Consider the following 21,559-nt stretch of genomic DNA (forward strand, 5'->3'; position numbering starts at 1 on the left):
TGTTTAGCTGTTGGGCCTTCATCTTAGACATGTTTAGCTGTTGGGCCTTCATCTTAGACATGTTTAGCTGTTGGGGCCTTCATCTTAGACATGTTTAGCTGTTGGGCCTTCATCTGAGACATGTTTAGCTGTGAGGCCTTCATCTTAGACATGTTTAGCTGTTGGGGCTTCATCTTAGACATGTTTAGCTGTTGGGCCTTCATCTTAGACATGTTTAGCTGTTGGGCCTTCATCTTAGACATGTTTAGCTGTTGGGCCTTCATCTTAGACATGTTTGTATTCAGTTTATGGGGAAGTTTCACTTTAGGAGCTTGGCGAGTTTACAAAATTATTTGAAACGTCAATATATATTTACAACAATTGATGCATGTTTATGAACCTTGTTTATCTCCTTTGATAATGTATTGTACAACATACTGTAGAATGGTGTTATTTTCTCCACACAAATACACACACACACACACACACACACACACACACACACACACACACACACACACACACACACACACACACACACACACACACACACACACACACACACACACACACACACACACACCCACACACACACCCACACACACACACTCGCCAGAATACTAACAGTAACCTCTTGTCCAATCTTATCACTCTTCCCTCTACATGCGTTTGAACTCATTTGGCTTCTCCTTAGCAGATTGGCATCCTGGGAGGGTGGAGAGGGACGGCTTAGCGAATGGGGAGTGAGGGAGGAATGGTGGTGGGGGAAGTAGAGACTCTGGTGAAGTAGAGAAGAGGGGGAAGTAGAGAGGAGGGGGTAGTAGAGAGGAGGGGGAAGTAGAGAGGATAGGGAAGTAGAGAGGAGGGGGTAGTAGAGACTGGTGGAGTAGAGAGGAGGGAGAAGTAGAGAGGAGGGGGAAGTAGAGAGGAGGGAGAAGTAGAGAGGAGGGGGAAGTAGAGAGGAGGGGGAAGTAGAGAGGATAGGGAAGTAGAGAGGAGGGGGTAGTAGAGACTGGTGGAGTAGAGAGGAGGGAGAAGTAGAGATGAGGGGGAAGTAGAGAGGAGGGGTAGTAGAGAGGAGGGGGTAGTAGAGACTGGTGGAGTAGAGAGGAGGGGGAGGTAGAGACTGGTGAAGTAGAGAGGAGGGGGAAGTAGAGAGGAGGGGTAGTGGAGAGGAGGGAGAAGTAGAGAGGAGGGGGAAGTAGAGAGGAGGGGGAAGTAGAGAGGAGTGGAAGTAGAGAGGAGGACAAAGTAGAGACTCTGGGGAAGTAGAGAGGAGGGAGAAGTAGAGAGGAGGTGGTAGTAGAGAGGGGGGAAAGTAGAGAGGAGGGGGTAGTAGAGAGGAGGGGGTAGTAGAGAGGAGGACAAAGTAGAGACTCTGGGAATTAGAGAGGAGGGGGAAGTAGAGACTGGTGGAGTAGAGAGGAGGGGGTAGTAGAGAGGAGGGAGAAGTGGAGAGGAGGGGGTAGTAGAGACTGGTGGAGTAGAGAGGAGGGGGAAGTAGAGACTGGTGGAGTAGAGAGGAGGGAGAAGTAGAGAGGAGGGGGTAGTGGAGAGGAGGGAGAAGTAGAGAGGAGGGGGAAGTAGAGAGGAGGGGGTAGTAGAGAGGAGCGGGTAGTAGAGAGGAGGGGGTAGTAGAGAGGAGGGGGTAGTGGAGAGGAGGGGGAAGTAGAGAGGAGGGGGAAGTAGAGAGGAGGGGGTAGTAGAGAGGAGGGGGTAGTAGAGAGGAGGGGGTAGTAGAGAGGAGGGGGAAGTAGAGAGGAGGGGGAAGTAGAGAGGAGGGGGTAGTAGAGAGGAGGGGGTAGTAGAGAGGAGGGGGTAGTAGAGACTGGTGAAGTAGAGAGGAGGACAAAGTAGAGACTGGGGAAGTAGAGAGGAGGGAGAAGTAGAGAGGAGGGGGTAGTAGAGAGGGGGGAAAGTAGAGAGGAGGGGGTAGTAGAGAGGAGGGGGTAGTAGAGAGGAGGACAAAGTAGAGCCTCTGGTGAAGTAGAGAGGAGGGGAATTAGAGAATCTGGGAATTAGAGACTCTGGGGAAGTAGAGACTCTGGGGAAGTAGAGAGGAGGGGGAAGTAGAGAGGAGGGGGTAGTAGAGAGGAAGGGGAAGTAGAGAGGAGGGGGAAGTAGAGAGGAGGGGGAAGTAGAGAGGAGGGAGAAGTGGAGACTCCTTAAAGCATATATTTTTTTTCAAGTACTAATGTCACTGTCCCTCAGTGGCTTCAACGCCTCTCATTGGCTAATACATAGCATCAGCAATCCATGGTTTATATACATCATTGGAGTCTCCACATTCTGGGTGATGCGATACAATGTCATCATCTCACTAGCTTCTTCTCTCATTGGCTATTGCTGATCACATTTCTCAAAACGTGTCGTTGCACATCACACTAAGTAGAGGATCTGGGGAAGTAGATACTCTGGGGAAGTAGAGACACTGGAGAAGTTAAGAGTCTGGGGAAGTAGAGGGTCTAGGGAAATAGAGAGTCTGGGGAAGTAGAGAGTCTGGGGAAGTAGAGAGGAGGGGGAAGTAGAGAGGAGGGGGAAGTAGAGAGTCTGGGGAAATAGATACATTGGGGAAGTAGAGAGGAGGGGGAAGTAGGGACTCTGGGGAAGTAGAGAGGACTGCCCCAGCAGCCTCTCAGTGTATTCAAAGTGAGTCGGCTCGTGGCTCCTTATCACATGAAAGGCAGGAGTCAGGACGCTGGCAGGCAGGGGAGGAAAACAGTCAGGCTAGCTATAAATGGCTATAAGTAGTGCACTACATAGGGAATAGGGTGCCATTTGAGACAGATTCTTCCCTGATAGCAGGCAGGTCTGCTGACACACATTAGACAGATGGTTACAGCGCAGGGTCTGTGTTGTGTGGTTGCACTAGGAGTCATCTGAAACAGAGACATCTGAAAGACAGCCATATGAGAGATGAGAGGAGATGTGTGGAGCTGGGGAACTAATGCTCTCTCACTAAAGCTGGCTGAAGGACTAATCTGAGAGCAGTGGATTGGGCACGTGAAAGATGAGAGGAAATGTGGAGGAGATCAGGAAGTTAGTGAGACTCGAAAGCTGGGGGAAGGACTTATCTAAGAGCAGTGGACTGGGCACATGAAAGATGAGAGGGGGGATCTCTGTATAGACGTGAAGGAGCTGGGGGAGTAATACCAGGTGTACACTACACGACTTTCAAAAGCCTAACATCGCTGAGCCTATCACATTAAACAAACATCTTTCATTCCGTTTTCGTCTTCCCAACGTAGTCGTGTACACACTAAACATTCTGGCAGACGGGGGTCAAACACTCCAGGTTCTGCAGTTGGTCGTGAGGATTCTGGAAACCATGCTGTCTCGTGAAAACAATGATGTGATTAGATTGTGTAGCTATAACGAGCTGTGGCTCAAAGCAGCTTCAATACATTTGGAATTTAATAACATTGCTTGTGAACTTCAGAGTAAGCATACTAGTAGGCTAGTAGTAGTCATCACTCCTGCTCGAGAGTCTACCGGTGATTTATATATACACTAGATACCTAATAGGGGGCGCTGTTTTGAAGCCAACGCACATCCAGCTTGGCCCTCCCTCAACGTTGTGAAAAAATATTTTGCCAGCTAGAGAAATGCATGTATTAATGTCTACATTGGTTTGACCATGTTTATTCTATTACAGACACCTTGATGGATACTTTAAAATTATATTATGTGAGCTAAACATAAAGAAATAAAACGTATACAAAAACATTTTTACTTTAAAGCATCATTTTCTTTTTAAGTACTGATGTCACTGTCCCCCGGTGGCTTCAAAGCCTCTCATTGGCTAATACATAGCATCAGCAATCCATGGTTTATATACATCATTGGAGTCTCCACATTCTGGGTGATGCGATAGAACGTCATCATCTCACTGGCTTCTTCTCTCATTGGCTATTGCCGATCACCTTTCTCAAAACTTGACGCTGCACATCTCACACTACAAGAGCATTGCAGTATTTGTACCAATAAAATCACACATGTTTGAAAATAACGGGACCTCTGGGATGACTCAAAGACGGGACCCTCAGATTGGGTCTCTGACCTGCTCACATTAAACAAGCGTTGGTGATGACCGTACCCCCAAGTAGGCAACGTCATGGGGATTTTGTCTACGATCTCAAAAAACTTGTCTTGGACAGCTAAATCGGGGCCAAAGTCGTGGAGTGTACGCCCGGCTTAAGTGTTCTCTCTCTTAAGATGGGGAAGGACTGATCCAAGAGCAGTGACTTGAACGGGCCAAGTGGATTGAGAGGAGTGTTCTCTCGGTGGATGTGAATGCTAGAGCTGTGGGAGTCGATGCATTCTCTGTAAAGCTGGATGAACTGGCTGATGAGGTGGCCGATGAGGTGGCCGATGAGGTGGCCATAGGGATATATAGCCTACATCAATTGCAGTGCGGCCCTCTGGACTTCGCTGAAGAGAAAATGTGCTTCCCAGGCAAAATGAGTTTGAGACACCTGCTATGGAAAGTGTTCTATTTAAAGTCATTAGGGCACTATACTACAAACGACTACTGACATACAAACGACTACTGCTAGATTCACTGTATCACCCTGCTTTGTATCTTACCCAAATAACTCTGTGCAGGCTTTTCCTCCACCACTCTGATTCTCCTGGCCCCTTTGGGGATGATCACAGCTTCCACATAGCCTGAGGGGAAAGAGGTGGAGAGAGTGAGAGAGAGAGAGAGAGAGAGAGAGAGGTAGAGAGGTAGAGAGAGAGAAAGAGAGAGGGGGTAGGGGGTGGGGATGATCACAGCTTCCACATAGCCTGAGGGGAAAGAGGTGGAGAGAGAGAGAGAGAGAGAGATAAAGAGAGAGGTAGAGAGAGAGAAAGAGAGAGGGGGTAGTGTGTGGGGATGTAACTGTACGGTTGTTGGGTCCATGCCTGCACTAGAACTATCTAGCTCACTAGTATCATGTGTACACGTAACGTACAGTTCAGTCACTTCACTTCTAAGAGAGCCAGACGGGTTGACTGGAAGAGCTACATTACTGTACTGTGTGTTTATGTGTGTCTCTACCCCCTGCGCTCGGGATCACAGGCCATGAATGGATCTATGTGTGAGGTCCCCCTGCTACCTAACTGATGGTCACAGTTAGCCAGGCGTGGTCCGGGGAGCTTGAGTACGTATGAATGAGATCCGGTCAAGGTCGAGATGGTGTTCCTCACCGTTGCCGAGCCATAGCCATCCATCACACGGATGTTGACATTGTCGCTGTGGTATCTGAACTTGCTTTGAAGTAGTATTCAAAAGGGTGATTTGTAAACGTTGTCCAGTTTTTAAGACACAGCTTAGTGCTGATTCAGGGTCCGTGGAGGAAACGCTGGGTCCTTTTTTTTTTTTTTTTTTTGGAGCAGAAAATAACTCTCCAAGTAATGAATGACTTAACTAAAAAACTGTCTGTTTGTGACGCGAGATATACACATCCAGTTTGACTGATACGCTTGATATGAATACTTAACTCTATCTCTTGTGAATAATGATGAGTTTTAATAATCGAACCCCGTGTGAAGAGCTGTATTTCCTTCCTCTTTTCTCTCGCTCTCTCCTTGGGCTGTGGTAAACCTTTATTGGTAGTAGTAATAATGTCATTACTTTTTCCCATACTGGTACCATGTGGCTCAGTTGGTAGAGCATGACACTAGCAATGCCACGGTTGTGGGTTCAATTCCCACGGGGGGACCAGTACAGGGAAGAAATACAAAATGTTTTATTCTCACTACTGTAAGTCACTCTGGATAAGAGCATCTGCTAAATGACTTAAATGTAAAAAATTATTATAGAGCATTATAAACTGGGTGGTTCTAGCCCTGAATGCTGATTGGCTGATAGCTGTGGTATATCAGACTGTATACCACGGGTATGACAAAACATTTATTTTACTGCTCTAATTACGTTGGTAACCAGTTTATAATAGCAATAAGGTACCTCAGGGGTTTGTGACATATGGCCAATATACCACTGCTAAGGGCTGTGTCCAGGTGTTGCGTCGTGCTTAAGAACAGCCCTTAGCCATGGTATATTGGCCATATACCACACCCCCTCGGGCCTTATTGCTTAAACATACAACCAATATATTTTAACAACAAGCTACAATAGAAAGTGATGAATGATCCATAAAAGTTTAATCAAAGTTCAATCCAACTTGGATGTAAATCATTTAGGGAGTTTATCAACAGCAATTCAACACTGTTTAATCCAACACTTCATTCAAATATTAAGAACATTCCCTGTAATAGCGCTACAGCTTGCTAGGACATAAAGTCCAGTTCTGTGAGACTCTCTAAAACAAACCGAGGGAGATTGGCAGCCAGAGGTAACGTTACAATATACGCAGCAGTTACTGCAGTCACTTTGAAGATTCCCCTAGGTACAGATCTTTGATCAGCTTCCTCTTCCCCTAATCCTAACCTTAACCATTAGTGGGGAAAATGCAAAACTGACCCAAGATCAGCGTCTAGTGGCAAGGTCGCCCTACACCTACTGAGGGGGGTTAGTGAGGGTACTGACGGTACGGTCTAGAACAAAATGAAACGCACACCTATTAAGGCGAGGTGTTGGCTAGCAGAGTAGAAAACTTGGAAATAAGGGAGAGCCGCACACTCTAGGAGCTCAGATGCAAAAATGTAATATCCAACGTTTCTACAGCCAAGCTGTCTTCATCAGGGTACGATCACAAACACTGTGAGATGACTCGTTTATATAGTGTTAAAATACATACACCTACTGAGGGGGTTAGTGAGGGGTTTAGTGAGGGGGTTAGTGAGGGGGTTAGTGAGGGGGTAGTGAGGGGGTTAGTGAGGGGGTAGTGAGGGGTTAGTGAGGGGGTTAGTGAAGGGGTAGTGAGGGGGTAGTGAGGGGGTTAGTGAGGGGGTAGTGAGGGGGTTAGTGAGGGGGTAGTGAGGGGTTAGTGAGGGGTTAGTGAGGGGGTTAGTGGGGGGGTTAGTGAGGGGTTAGTGAGGGGGTAGTGAGGGGGTTAGTGAGGGGGTAGTGAGGGGTTAGTGAGGGGTTAGTGAGGGGGTTAGTGGGGGGGGTTAGTGAGGGGGTTAGTGAGGGGGTTAGTGAGGGGTTAGTGAGGGGTTAGTGAGGGGGTAGTGAGGGGGTTAGTGAGGGGGTAGTGAGGGGTTAGTGAGGGGTTAGTGAGGGGGTTAGTGGGGGGGGTTAGTGAGGGGGTTAGTGAGGGGGTTAGTGAGGGGGTTAGTGAGGGTACTGACGGTACGGTACCTGCTCCTTTGGTGTGGTTGAAGTCCCCCTTGATGACCTTACAAGACTTGCCATTGCCGTTACACATCCCACAGTGGTCCTCTCTTGCCATCGAACTCAGGATCCTGTCACATCCCACTTTCTAGACAACAACACAGACACCTCAGGTTTACAACATTCTCACATTGTAGATAATACAGTTAAACGGAAATAAAGCTGAAAATAATGTTGTCCTCTGATGACGGGGGGGGGGGGACGGACGGACGGACGCGGGGGGGGGGGGGGGGGGGGGGGTAGGGCAGTGATGGTGGTTTAAAAAAAGGTTTGATCGACTGTTGATTGACAGTCTAGTCCGGGTGCTTTGGAGAACAATATGCAGAAACATTCAGTAAAACTGGACTTGACATTCATTATGTCTACATACATACTACTGTCTACGTACTACTGTCTACTCACTACTGTCTACATACTACTGTCTACTCACTACTGTCTACATACTACTGTCTACATACTACTGTCTACATACTACTGTCTACACACTACTGTCTACATACTACTGTCTACATACTACTGTCTACATACTACTGTCTACATACTACTGTCTACATACTACTGTCTACGTACTACTGTCTGCATACTACTGTCTACATACTACTGTCTACATACTACTGTCTAAAATCTACTGTCTACATACTACTGTCTACACACTACTGTCTACATACTACTGTCTACACACTACTGTCTACATACTACTGTCTACATACTACTGTCTACATACATACTATTGTCTACGTACTACTGTCTGCATACTACTGTCTACATACTACTGTCTACATACTACTGTCTAAAATCTACTGTCTACATACTACTGTCTACACACTACTGTCTACATACTACTGTCTACATACTACTGTCTACACACTACTGTCTACATACTACTGTCTAAAATATACTGTCTACATACATACTACTGTCTACGTACTACTGTCTGCATACTACTGTCTACATACTACTGTCTACATACTACTGTCTACATACTACTGTCTAAAATCTACTGTCTACATACTACTGTCTACACACTACTGTCTACATACTACTGTCTACACACTACTGTCTACATACTACTGTCTACATACTACTGTCTAAAATATACTGTCTACATACTACTGTCTATATACTACTGTCTACATACTACTGTCTACATACTACTGTCTACACACTACTGTCTACATACTACTGTCTACATACTACTGTCTACATACTACTGTCTACATACTACTGTCTACTCACTACTGTCTACATACTACTGTCTACTCACTACTGTCTACATACTACTGTCTACATACTACTGTCTACATACTACTGTCTACATACTACTGTCTACTCACTACTGTCTACATACTACTGTCTACTCACTACTGTCTACATACTACTGTCTACACACTACTGTCTACATACTACTATCTAAAATCTACTGTCTACATACTACTGTCTACATACTACTGTCTACATACTACTGTCTACATACTACTGTCTACATCACTACTGTCTACACACTACTGTCTACATACTACTGTCTACATACTACTGTCTACACACTACTGTCTACATACTACTGTCTACACACTACTGTCTACATACTACTGTCTACATACTACTGTCTAAAATATACTGTCTACATACATACTACTGTCTACGTACTACTGTCTGCATACTACTGTCTACATACTACTGTCTACATACTACTGTCTACATACTACTGTCTAAAATCTACTGTCTACATACTACTGTCTACACACTACTGTCTACATACTACTGTCTACACACTACTGTCTACATACTACTGTCTACATACTACTGTCTAAAATATACTGTCTACATACTACTGTCTACATACTACTGTCTACACACTACTGTCTACATACTACTGTCTACATACTACTGTCTACATACTACTGTCTACTCACTACTGTCTACATACTACTGTCTACTCACTACTGTCTACATACTACTGTCTACATACTACTGTCTACACACTACTGTCTACATACTACTGTCTACATACTACTGTCTACATACTACTGTCTACATACTACTGTCTACTCACTACTGTCTACATACTACTGTCTACTCACTACTGTCTACATACTACTGTCTACATACTACTGTCTACATACTACTGTCTACATACTACTGTCTACATACTACTGTCTACTCACTACTGTCTACATACTACTGTCTACTCACTACTGTCTACATACTACTGTCTACACACTACTGTCTACATACTACTATCTACAAATCTACTGTCTACATACTACTGTCTACATACTACTGTCTACTCACTACTGTCTACATACTACTGTCTACCACTACTGTCTACATAGCTACTATCTCACATCTACTGTCTACATACTACTGTCTACACACTACTGTCTACATCACTACTGTCTACATACTACTGTCTACCACTACTGTCTACACACTACTGTCTACATACTACTGTCTACATACTACTGTCTACACACTACTGTCTACATACTACTGTCTACTACTACTGTAATCTAGACAGGTCTTGACATATGTTTGCACAATAAGAGACGACTTTGGGTGGAGGGCTGATTTGGGCTGGAGGCGGGTGATAGAGCATCTGTTAATGTGTATTGTACATCCCAGTTTAGCCAGGGGTGTATTCACTAGGAACCAAACAGGCCCAGTTTAGCCAGAACCTTCACTAATTCGGGCGAGGCGGTGATAGAGCATCGTCAGGTGTACACCAGACCAGGGTACTACTAGGACCACTGCCCAGTGCAGACAGTACTAACGCAGTCAGGTGATCAGACAGTACTATAGTGATCAGACAGTACTATGGTGATTAGACAGTACTATAGTGATCAGACAGTACTATGGTGATCAGACAGTACTATGGTGATCAGACAGTACTATAGTGATCAGACAGTACTATGGTGATCAGACAGTACTATGGTGATCAGACAGTACTATGGTGATCAGACAGTACTATAGTGATCAGACAGTACTATGGTGATCAGACAGTACTATGGTGATCAGACAGTACTATGGTGATCAGACAGTACTATAGTGATCAGACAGTACTATGGTGATCAGACAGTACTATGGTGATCAGACAGTACTATGGTGATCAGACAGTACTATGGTGATCAGACAGTACTATGGTGATCAGACAGTACTATAGTGATCAGACAGTACTATGGTGATCAGACAGTACTATAGTGATCAGACAGTACTATGGTGATCAGACAGTACTATGGTGATCAGACAGTACTATGGTGATCAGACAGTACTATAGTGATCAGACAGTACTATAGTGATCAGACAGTACTATGGTGATCAGACAGTACTATGGTGATCAGACAGTACTATGGTGATCAGACAGTACTATGGTGATCAGACAGTACTATAGTGATCAGACAGTACTATGGTGATCAGACAGTACTATGGTGAGCAGACAGTACTATGGTGATCAAACAGTACTATGGTGATCAGACAGTACTATGCAATAGAGGCAGCAGGTAGCCTAGTGGTTAGAGCGTGGGGCCAGTAACTGAAAGGTTGCTGGATTGAATCGCCGAGCAGAGAAGGTAGAAATCTGTCATTCTACCCCTGAACAAGGCAGTTAACCCAATGCTCACCGGTAGGCCGTCGTTGTAAATAAGAATTTGTTCATAACTGACTTGCCTAGTTTAATAAAGGTTAAAAAAAAAAGTTTAAAAAGAAATGTAGCTGGAGAGCAGATTCTTTTGACCAAGTGCCAGCAGTTCACAGATGGGCCATCCGTGTGTCAGAGAGGATGATGGGTGTGTGCTGGGGCTTGGGCCATGACCTACTCTGGGAGCGTGGAAACATCCTTACAACGCCAGGGCAACATATTACTGTTTCTCTCTCTCGCTTTCTGTCTGTCTGTCTGTCTGTCTGTCTGTCTGTCTGTCTGTCTGTCTGTCTGTCTGTCTGTCTGTCTGTCTGTCTGTCTGTCTGTCTGTCTGTCTGTCTGTCTGTCTGTCTGTCTGTCTGTCTGTCTGTCTGTCTGCCTGTCTGCCTGCCTGTCTGTCTGTCCCTCTTTTGCTCTCTCTCTCTTTTGTGCGTGCTCTCTCTCTATCATGTCTGTCTGCCTGTCTCTCGTTTGCGCTCTCTCTCTTCCTCTATCTCTCTCTCTCTTCTTCACTCTCTTCCTCTCTCTCTCTCTCTCTCTCTCTCTCTCTCTCTTCCCCTCTCTCTCTTCCTCTCTCTTCCTCTCTCTCTCTTTTCATCTCTCTCTTTTCATCTCTCTCCAGCCCAGATAGCAGGAAATAATCCCCGCAAATCATCCCTGTGTTTTCTGAAATATTCCCCAGTTGTCTATTTTTCTACCAGAGAAAGAGGTTCTGGTCATTGGAGCGATCGTCTGTCTACTGAAGGCACGTTCTCCTGCTCCTGGGAGTGCAGTCAACATAATGGAGGGTGACCGTGGGGCTCTGCCGATAACAATGGGTCTGTGACCCAAATTGCACACTATTCCCTACACGGTGCACTACTTTTGACCAAAGCCCTATGGGCCCTGGTAAAAACAATTGTGCACTAAATAGAGAATAGGGCGCCATTTTGGGTCAGTGATTTAAGTACCATTTTGGGTCAGTGATTTAAGCACCATTTATTTTCTAGCTGGACTTGACATTGAAGACTTTGTTTGGAAGGAGACATGGAATGCGTTTTTTTGTGGTATTAAAAAAATATGTGTTGGGGAAACAGCTTGGAAAATGACTTTCTCTTTCTGCAATATGGAACATTTTTCACAGTTTTGCTGTCCGAGAACTGTGACATCAGACTAACCTGCATCAGAGACGTTACAAAAAAAAGTTTTGTTGAGTGAGATGGCTGCAAATAACACTTATAAAAATCTCCAGCGCTTTGGGTTTTGTGTACCATTAAGCGATGCAAAACTTCCAGTTTATTTAGAACTATATTGTGTAAATCTACCATAGAATTACTGAAAATGTAGAACACCCTGGAACCTAACTAGTCCCATGTCACATGACTGGTGTACCTGACAAGTCCCATGTCACATGACTGGTGTACCTGACAAGTCCCATGTCACATGACTGGTGTACTTGACAAGTCCCCTGTCACATGACTGGTGTACGTGACAAGTCCAATGTCACATGACTGGTGTACCTGACAAGTCCCATGTCACATGACTGGTGTACCTGACAAGTCCCCTGTCACATGACTGGTGTACCTGACAAGTCCCCTGTCACATGACTGGTGTACTTGACAAGTCCCCTGTCACATGACTGGTGTGCCTGACAAGCCCAATGTCACATGACTGGTGTACCTGACAAGTCCCCTGTCACATGACTGGTGTGCCTGACAAGTCCAATGTCACATGACTGGTGTACCTGACAAGTCCAATGTCACATGACTGGTGTACCTGACAAGTGCCATTCCACATGACATGTAGTTTCCCCTAGGTACAGATCTAGGATCCGCTTCCCTTGCCCCAAGCCTAACCGTAACCATTAGTGGAGATATGCACTGACCCAAGATCAGCGTCTAGGGGCAACTTCACATGACTGGTGTACCTGAAAAGTCCCCTGTCACATGACTGGTGTACCTGACATGTCCCGTTAGCACAGAGGCCAGACTCCTGAGAGCCGCAGGAGGTTCCATCCAGCACCTTCTCAGCTAGGAGACGGGGTTGCTCTTTCCCTGTGGAGGAACAGAACAGTGTACAAGGCCTCTCTGGAAGAGAGAGAGGGGAGGGGAGGGGAGGGGAGAGAGGAGGAGGAAGCGAGGAGAGCGAGGAGGAGGAAGGGAGGGGAGAGGAAGAGAGAGGATATGGGGAGGAGAAGAGGAGACAGGAGGTGGGGGTTGGGGAGAGTAGAGAAGAGAGGGTGCCATTTAATGTAAAGTAGGTCATCATATAGAGAATAGGGTGCCATTTAATGTAAAGTAGGTCACCATATACGAGAATATGGTGCCATTTAATGTAAAGTAGGTCACCATATACGAGAATAGGGTACCATTTAATGTAAAGTAGGTCATCATATAGAGAATAGGGTGCCATTTAATGTAAAGTAAGTCACCATATAGAGAATAGGGTACCATTTAATGTAAAGTAGGTCACCATATAGAGAATAGGGTGCCATTTAATGTAAAGTAGGTCACCATATAGAGAATATGGTGCCATTTAATGTAAAGTAGGTCACCATTACGAGAATAGGGTGCCATTTAATGTAAAGTAGGTCACCATTACGAGAATAGGGTACCATTTAATGTAAAGTAGGTCACCATATAGAGAATAGGGTGCCATTTAATGTAAAGTAGGTCACCTTATAGAGAATAGGGTGCCATTTAATGTAAAGTAGGTCACCATTACGAGAATAGGGTACCATTTAATGTAAAGTAGGTCACCATATAGAGAATATGGTGCCATTTAATGTAAAGTAGGTCACCATATAGAGAATATCCTATCCTATCCTATAATTTTTTCCGAACCTATCAGATCCTATCCTTTCATATCATATTACCATGCTCTATCATTTTAACCCATACACAACCCCATCATTACCCATACACAACCCCATCATTAGCCATACACAACCCCTACACAACCCCATCATTACCCCTACACAACCCCATCATTACCCCTACACATCCCCATCATTACCCATCACACAACCCCATCTTTACCCATACACAACCCCATCATTACCCATACACAACCCCTACACAACCCCATCATTACCCATACACAACCCCATCATTACCCATACACAACCCCTACACAACCCCATCATTACCCATACACAACCCCATCTTTACCCATACACAACCCCATCATTACCCATACACAACCCCATCATTACCCATACACAACCCCATCATTACCCATACACAACCCCATCTTTACCCATATACAACCCCATCATTACCCATACACAACCCCATCTTTACCCATACACAACCCCTACACAACCCCACATTACCCCTACACAACCCCACATTACCCATACACAACCCCATCATTACCCATACACAACCCCATCTTTACCCATATACAACCCCATCATTACCCATACACAACCCCATCATTACCCCTACACCACCCCATCATTACCCATACACAACCCCATCATTACCCATACACAACCCCATCATTACCCATACACAACCCCATCATTACCCATACACAACCCCATCATTACCCATACACAACCCCATCATTACCCATACACAACCCCATCTTTACCCATATACAACCCCATCATTACCCATACACAACCCCATCTTTACCCATACACAACCCCTACACAACCCCACATTACCCCTACACAACCCCACATTACCCATACACAACCCCATCATTACCCATACACAACCCCATCTTTACCCATATACAACCCCATTATTACCCATACACAACCCCATCATTACCCATACACAACCCCACATTACCCATACACAACCCCACATTACCCCTACACAACCCCATCTTTACCCATATACAACCCAATCATTACCCATACACAACCCCATCTTTACCCATATACAACCCCATCATTACCCATACACAACCCCATCTTTACCCATACACAACCCCTACACAACCCCACATTACCCCTACACAACCCCACATTACCCATACACAACCCCATCATTACCCATACACAACCCCATCATTACCCATACACAACCCCATCATTACCCATACACAACCCCATCATTACCCATACACAACCCCATCATTAGCCATACACAATCCCTACACAACCCCATCATTACCCATACACAACACCACATTACCCATACACAACCCCATCATTACCCATACACAACCCCTACACAACCCCATCATTACCCATACACAACCCCATCATTACCCATATACAACCCCATCATTACCCATACACAACCCCATCTTTACCCATATACAACCCCATCATTACCCATACACAACCCCATCTTTACCCATACACAACCCCATCATTACCCCTACACAACCCCATCATTACCCATACACAACCCCTACACAACCCCATCTTTACCCCTACACAACCCCATCATTACCCCTACACAACCCCACATTACCCCTACACAACCCCACATTACCCATACACAACCCCACATTACCCCACATTACCCCTACATGACCCCATCTTGATGTTCATACCCGATACCATATCTATTAGCTTTGAACTACTACACTCAGGAAAGAAAGGTGCTATCTAGAACCTAAAAGGGTTCTTCGGCTGTCCCCTTTGAAGAACCCTTTTTGGTTCTAGGTAGAACCCTTTTGGCTTCCATGTAGAACCCTTTTGGTTCCATGTAGAACCCTTTTGGTTCCATGTAGAACCCATTGGAACTCTTTTTTTCCTAAGAGTGTACCACAGCTATTTGTGTTAAGGCATATGATATCATATCACCATGCTCTATGTTCATGACCGTTACATGACCCCATTGTGACCTTTATGACAACCAGCTAAAAATACGTTCAACCCAGACATCTCAGCAAGTTACATTTTAGAGGTCAGACACGCCAGAGATCCAATGGTTAAAAGCAGCATGTGGCTGCAATGTGTTAGCTATCACCTGCTGGGTGATGACAAACATTGTTTGGCTGTTTGGGCCGTTTCAACATGTAGAATTGTTGGAAAATGAACAGAAATTGACGGCTGATATTCAGAGGCGATAGGACGGCCAACTGCATCTTTCAGCCGTTAGTCTCCGCGGCGTGTCTGAGCTCATGGAGCTCTGTTATCTCTGGAGTTTAAACACACTGACTAAATGTTGGTGAATAATACAACTGGACTGGATGCATCATTTATAAAAAACATTTGGTGACACTTTCTGTTTTCTATGGATAACTTCTTCATGATGTTTTAGAAGCACATTTATAACACATTATGAACTATGCATAACACATTATAATGCATGGCATAGACACAAATTTGATTTTTCACACACAATCTTTGGTCAATGTGCAAAGACTGATTTCTATTCTGAGAAACCTAAAATAGTTAACATTGTATTGACATTTACATCAGGGATCTCTCCCAGAGATCTACCATCCTGTAGGTTACACTCCAACTCCAATCTAGTGCACATGATTCTAATAATTAGCTGGTTGATAAGCTGAATCAAGTTAGTTACAATTGGGGTTGGAGCGAAAACCTACAGGAGAGTAGCTCTCCAGGAACAGGGTTGGAGAGCCCTGGGTTACACGATACCTTTAGGTGGTGGACTGACTCCATACTTAGATATCTATAGGACTAGGAGGGCCTACTGTGCAGCCTGCATGCAGCAAGTGTGTATATGTTTTCGAAACAAGATAAATATGCAGTGTTTAAAGGGGCAATCTGCAATTGGTACATGTATTTTTTTAATTCAAATGTTGATCTCATCAATGGTTAGTCCTTGTATCCATATGTCACACCCTTATCTGTTTCACATGTCTGTGTGCTTGTTTCCACCCCCCTCCAACTGTTGCCCATCTTCGCCATTATCCCCAGTGTATTTATACCTGTGTTCTCTGTTTGTCTGTTACCAGTTCGTTTTGTCCGTCAAGCCTATCAGCATTTTTCCCCTTGCTCCTTTCTTTTTCTATAGTTCCTGTTTTCTAGTTTTCCCGGTTTTGACCATTCTGCCGGCCCTGACCCCGAGCCTGCCTGCCGTTCTGTACCTTGTCACACCGCCCTGGAATATTGACCTCTGCCTGCCCTGAAACTGCCTGCCGTTCTGTACCTTTTGACTCTGATCTGGATTACTGACGTCTGCCTGCCGTTGATCTGTCGTTTTGCCTGCCCCCTGTTCTAGTAATAAACTTTTGTTACTTTGACACTGTCTGTATCTGGGTCTTCCCTAAAACATGATGCCATAGCAATATCTATGAATTTGAAAGTGGTAAAAAATGTCCAGCTCCAATTCTCAGATGTTTACCAAAACAGTGGCGGGGTCTCCACTTTGTTGTTGTTGTTTGAACTGCAGATTGCCCTTTTAAAAGCTCACGTGGAGTCTGGAATCTTAATGATGCTTTAAACAGAACACCGCTGGAGCAGGGCCAGCTGCTTTCCTCATAAACCCTACACTCTCTTACATCCTTATCTCGTCACCTGTCAAAATGTTTATGCCAGCGATATGTTTAAAAAGCCAGCGATATGTTTAAAAAGCCAGCCGCCTTCGTTTTGGTCTAGCTTGGTTGAGCAGGGGGCCAAGATGTAACTAATTGCGGCGTCGCGAAACGGTCGCGAAACATCCTCCAGGCGCATTAATCTCTTCCAGTGTTTGACGAGGCTACGTTGTAAACATTCAATCCCCATCTTTGAACACTTAAGCGTGCATACATGCGGCCGACAGGTTTATACTGATTTGTGCAATATGCCAGGACTTGGCACCGAGCGCAGACTTGGTCTGCATCCCAAATGGGCCCATAGTAGTGCAAAAGTAGTGCACTATATAGGGAATAGGATGGCGTTTGAGACGCAGGCTTGAGGTCAGAGCTATGTGAGTAGCCTTCCAGCAGCAGCATCGTGTTGTACACATGGGATGTCCAACACTCGCTATCTCCCAAATCTCACAGTCGAAGCCAATTTTTACCCCTCTCTGCTCCAAATATGGAGGAATGTGGGATTGGGAGCATCGGGAGCCAGTCTAAATACCTGTTACTTATCAAAGATGGTTTTGATCATCTATATCAGCCATGAGTGCATTTGAGGAATGCATTGTATCCGCAAGCTATAATTTTAATTTTAGTCATTTAGCAGATGTTCTTATCCAGAGCGACTTACAGGAGCAATTAGGGTTTAGTGTCTTGCTCAAGGGCACAACGACAGATTCTTCACCAATCAGCTCAGGGATTCAAATCTGCGACCTTTTAGTTATCACAAATGCACCTGGATAATATAGCCTATGGTTAGGTTTCCAAAGAAGCAGTTGCTTCATATCTTCATTGACAGTGTATGATCTTTAACCAATCAAATGAGAGGTAGAGACAAAGAGAGAGGGACATCGAGATAATTAGAGAGAGAGAGAGAGAGAGAGAGAGAGAGAGAGAGAGCGAGAGAGCGAGAGAGAGAGAGAGAGACGAGAGAGAGAGAGAGAGAAAGGCCACAGAAGGCAGACCTGGCTCTCAAGAGAAGACAGGCTATGTGCACACTGCCCACAAAATGAGGTGGAAACTGAGCTGCACTTCCTAACCTCCTGCCAAATGTATGACCATATTGGAGACACATATTTCCCTCAGATTACACAGACCCACAAAGAATTTGAAAATAAATCTAATTTTGATAAACTCCCATATCTATTGGGTGAAATACCACAGTGTGACATCACAGCAGCAAGATGTAAATTGTAAATATAACCTATATTTATGTGTATTTATTTTTCCTTTTGTACTTTAACTATTGCAGATCACTACAACATTGTATGTAGAAATAATATGACATTTGAAATGTCTTTATTCTTCTGGAACTTTTGTGAGTGAACATATGTTTCCCATGCCAATAAAGCCCATTAAATTGAAATTGAATTTGAAATTGAATTGAAAATGAATTTAATTGAGAGAGAGAGAGAGAGAGAGAGAGAGAGAGAGAGAGAGAGAGAGAGAGAGAGAGAGAGAGAGATAGGAAGACAGAGAGAAATAGAGAGGGAGAGAAGGAGAGAGAGAGAGAGAGAGAGATAGGAAGACAGAGAAATAGAGAGGGAGAGAAGGATAGAGATAGATAGGAAGACAGAGAGAAATAGAGAGGGAGAGAAGGAGAGAGAGATAGATAGGAAGACAGAGAGAAATAGAGAGGGAGAGAAGGAGAGAGATAGATAGGAAGACAGAGAGAAATAGAGAGGGAGAGAAGGAGAGAGAGAGAGAGATAGGAAGACAGAGAGAAATAGAGAGGGAGAGAAGGAGAGAGAGATAGATAGGAAGACAGAGAGAAATAGAGAGGGAGAGAAGGAGAGAGAGAGATAGATAGGAAGACAGAGAGAAATAGAGAGAGAGAGAAGGAGAGAGAGATAGATAGGAAGACAGAGAAATAAAGAGGGAGAGAAGGAGAGAGAGATAGATAGGAAGACAGAGAGAAATAGAGAGGGAGAGAAGGAGAGAGAGAGATAGATAGGAAGACAGAGAGAAATAGAGAGAGAGAGAGAGAGAGAGAGAGATAGGAAGACAGAGAGAAATAGAGAGGGAGAGAAGGAGAGAGAGAGATAGATAGGAAGACAGAGAGAAATAGAGAGGGAGAGAAGGAGAGAGAGAGATAGATAAGAAGACAGAGAGAAATAGAGAGGGAGAGAAGGAGAGAGAGACCCCTTGCCTGATGAAAGGAGCTTTGTGCTCCAGCAGGCAGAGCGTCTGTGCAGTGAAGTCATCTAGTGATGTCATCCAGTGATGTCATCCAGAGCAGAGAGAGAGCCACTGGAGAGCCTGTTTGTCATTCTGCACAGAACCCTGGTTCAATTACTGTAGCCTGGGGCTGCCGCTAACATGGGCCTCACACACACACACACTCACAGGTACGCGCACAGCACGCTCAAACACACACAGACCGGCTTGGCTACCAACTCTACCCGAACAGGCACAATTAGACCAAGAAAGAGGCTTGAGCAAAGCAAGATATTAAGAGTTTGAGAGTTAGTCTAAGTCTAAGTGTTTTAGAGAACTGCACTGCAGTAATTGTGAATAGTTTACAGTAAAACTTCAATTAAACGCAGTCTCAAATAGCTGCCTGTCCCTTTTAATAGCCGGGCATCAGCATTTCAGCAAATAAATGTTTCAAATAAATGCCGGTGTGAACTTCAGTGAGTATCGTAGGGCAAAATAAGATAAAGGAGAGCATCATTACCATGGACGAGACAGCAGTATGGTTTGACATTGTCGCCTCAACTACCGGGGGGATACAAGGCGCAAGCGAGGCGCAAGCGAGGCGCAATGAGTGTGACAATGGTGCTGAAATGCGAAATCGGGGGTGTATGATAGGCAGCCTTTGCAAGTCTGATCTGCAATGAATTTTTTTTTAATGATCTAAATATATACCATCATCCATGACGGAGTGCCAGTGTAGGGAGGGGCGATTGAAGGTCTGGCACTGTTGGTCTCTGAAGCTGGGGCTCCCAGCAGGGCAGGGCAGGTTCTCACACAGCCTGTACTGCATCCTGGAGCCGACACAGTCCCGGCTTTTCCCACTGGTCCCACAGAGACAATACAAAACAAAATGCATAGAATGAAGGTCAAGATCAAAGAAGTAAAGCTCCTGTAGCCTAGCGGATAAGGTGCGTTGGACCAGTAACTGAAAGGTTGCTGGTTCGAATCCCCAAGCTGACAAGGTGACAAATCTGTCCACGTGCCCTTCAGCACTGAATCCCAATTGCTCTGGATAAGAGTGTTTGCTAAATGACTAAAATGTACTCAAAGATGTAAAGTACCTGGGACTACTCAAAGAGACAGTTGTTACAGTGTAAAGTACCTGGGACTCTACTCAGAGACAGATGTTACAGTGTAAAGTACCTGGGACTCTACTCAGAGACAGATGTTACAGTGTAAAGTACCTGGGACTCTACTCAGAGACAGATGTTACAGTGTAAAGTACCTGGGACTCTACTCAGAGACAGATGTTACAGTGTAAAGTACCTGGGACTCTACTCAGAGACAGATGTTACAGTGTAAAGTACCTGGGACTCTACTCAGAGACAGTTGTTACAGTGTAAAGTACCTGGGACTCTACTCAGAGACAGATGTTACAGTGTAAAGTACCTGGGACTCTACTCAGAGACAGATGTTACAGTGTAAAGTACCTGGGACTCTACTCAGAGACAGATGTTACAGTGTAAAGTACCTGGGACTCTACTCAGAGACAGATGTTACAGTGTAAAGTACCTGGGACTCTCACACTTGCGCTGGCGTCCACTGATGCCAGTGCTGCAGGTTGGACTGCATGTTCCCCAGGACCCCCAGGTGCTCCACTCCCCCATGGCTGGCTCCACTGGCACCGCTCTGCTCACACACTCCCCAGCACGACACCACTGCATGAGTACAACACACACACACACACACACACACACACACACACACACTTGAATAAATCACACAGTGTCCAAACCTACAACCCTGTCCAATGACATCATCAAACCCCACTACTGAACAACTGTGAACGCAAACACTCCTGAACCCAACACTAATACAAAACAATGCTGCACTCACAGTGTAACTCGGCCTTGCCGTTGACGTGCTGCTGATTATGTGGCGGCTGATGTGTTGAGCTATGTAAACAGACGATTCAGGGTCTGATTGAACACTGGCAATCTCCCTTACTCTGGTTTGTGCTCATCATCATTACTATTGACACTTCTGTTGAC

The 21,559-nt window shown here is 45.0% G+C and overlaps 1 protein-coding gene and 1 non-coding gene across 2 annotated transcripts in view; one reads left to right on the forward strand and one right to left on the reverse strand.

The window, feature by feature from the left end:
* LOC106571837 (A disintegrin and metalloproteinase with thrombospondin motifs 19) overlaps positions 1-21,559 on the reverse strand; it is a 119,655-nt gene that overhangs the window by 43,991 nt on the left and 54,105 nt on the right. The window contains exons 12-16 of the mRNA XM_014145308.3: positions 21,081-21,226; positions 20,241-20,389; positions 12,831-12,958; positions 7,226-7,346; positions 4,567-4,647 (exon numbers count right to left, since the gene is read on the reverse strand). Of these exons, the coding sequence (XP_014000783.1) occupies positions 4,567-4,647; positions 7,226-7,346; positions 12,831-12,958; positions 20,241-20,389; positions 21,081-21,226 (625 nt within the window). The remainder of the gene's footprint in view (positions 1-4,566; positions 4,648-7,225; positions 7,347-12,830; positions 12,959-20,240; positions 20,390-21,080; positions 21,227-21,559) is intronic.
* trnaa-agc (transfer RNA alanine (anticodon AGC)) lies at positions 5,610-5,686 on the forward strand. The gene has a single exon. It is a non-coding gene; the product is annotated as a tRNA-Ala (tRNA).

Source organism: Salmo salar, chromosome 01 (genome assembly GCF_965601325.2).
Source record: "Salmo salar chromosome 01, fSalSal1, whole genome shotgun sequence".
Taxonomy (NCBI): domain Eukaryota; kingdom Metazoa; phylum Chordata; class Actinopteri; order Salmoniformes; family Salmonidae; genus Salmo; species Salmo salar.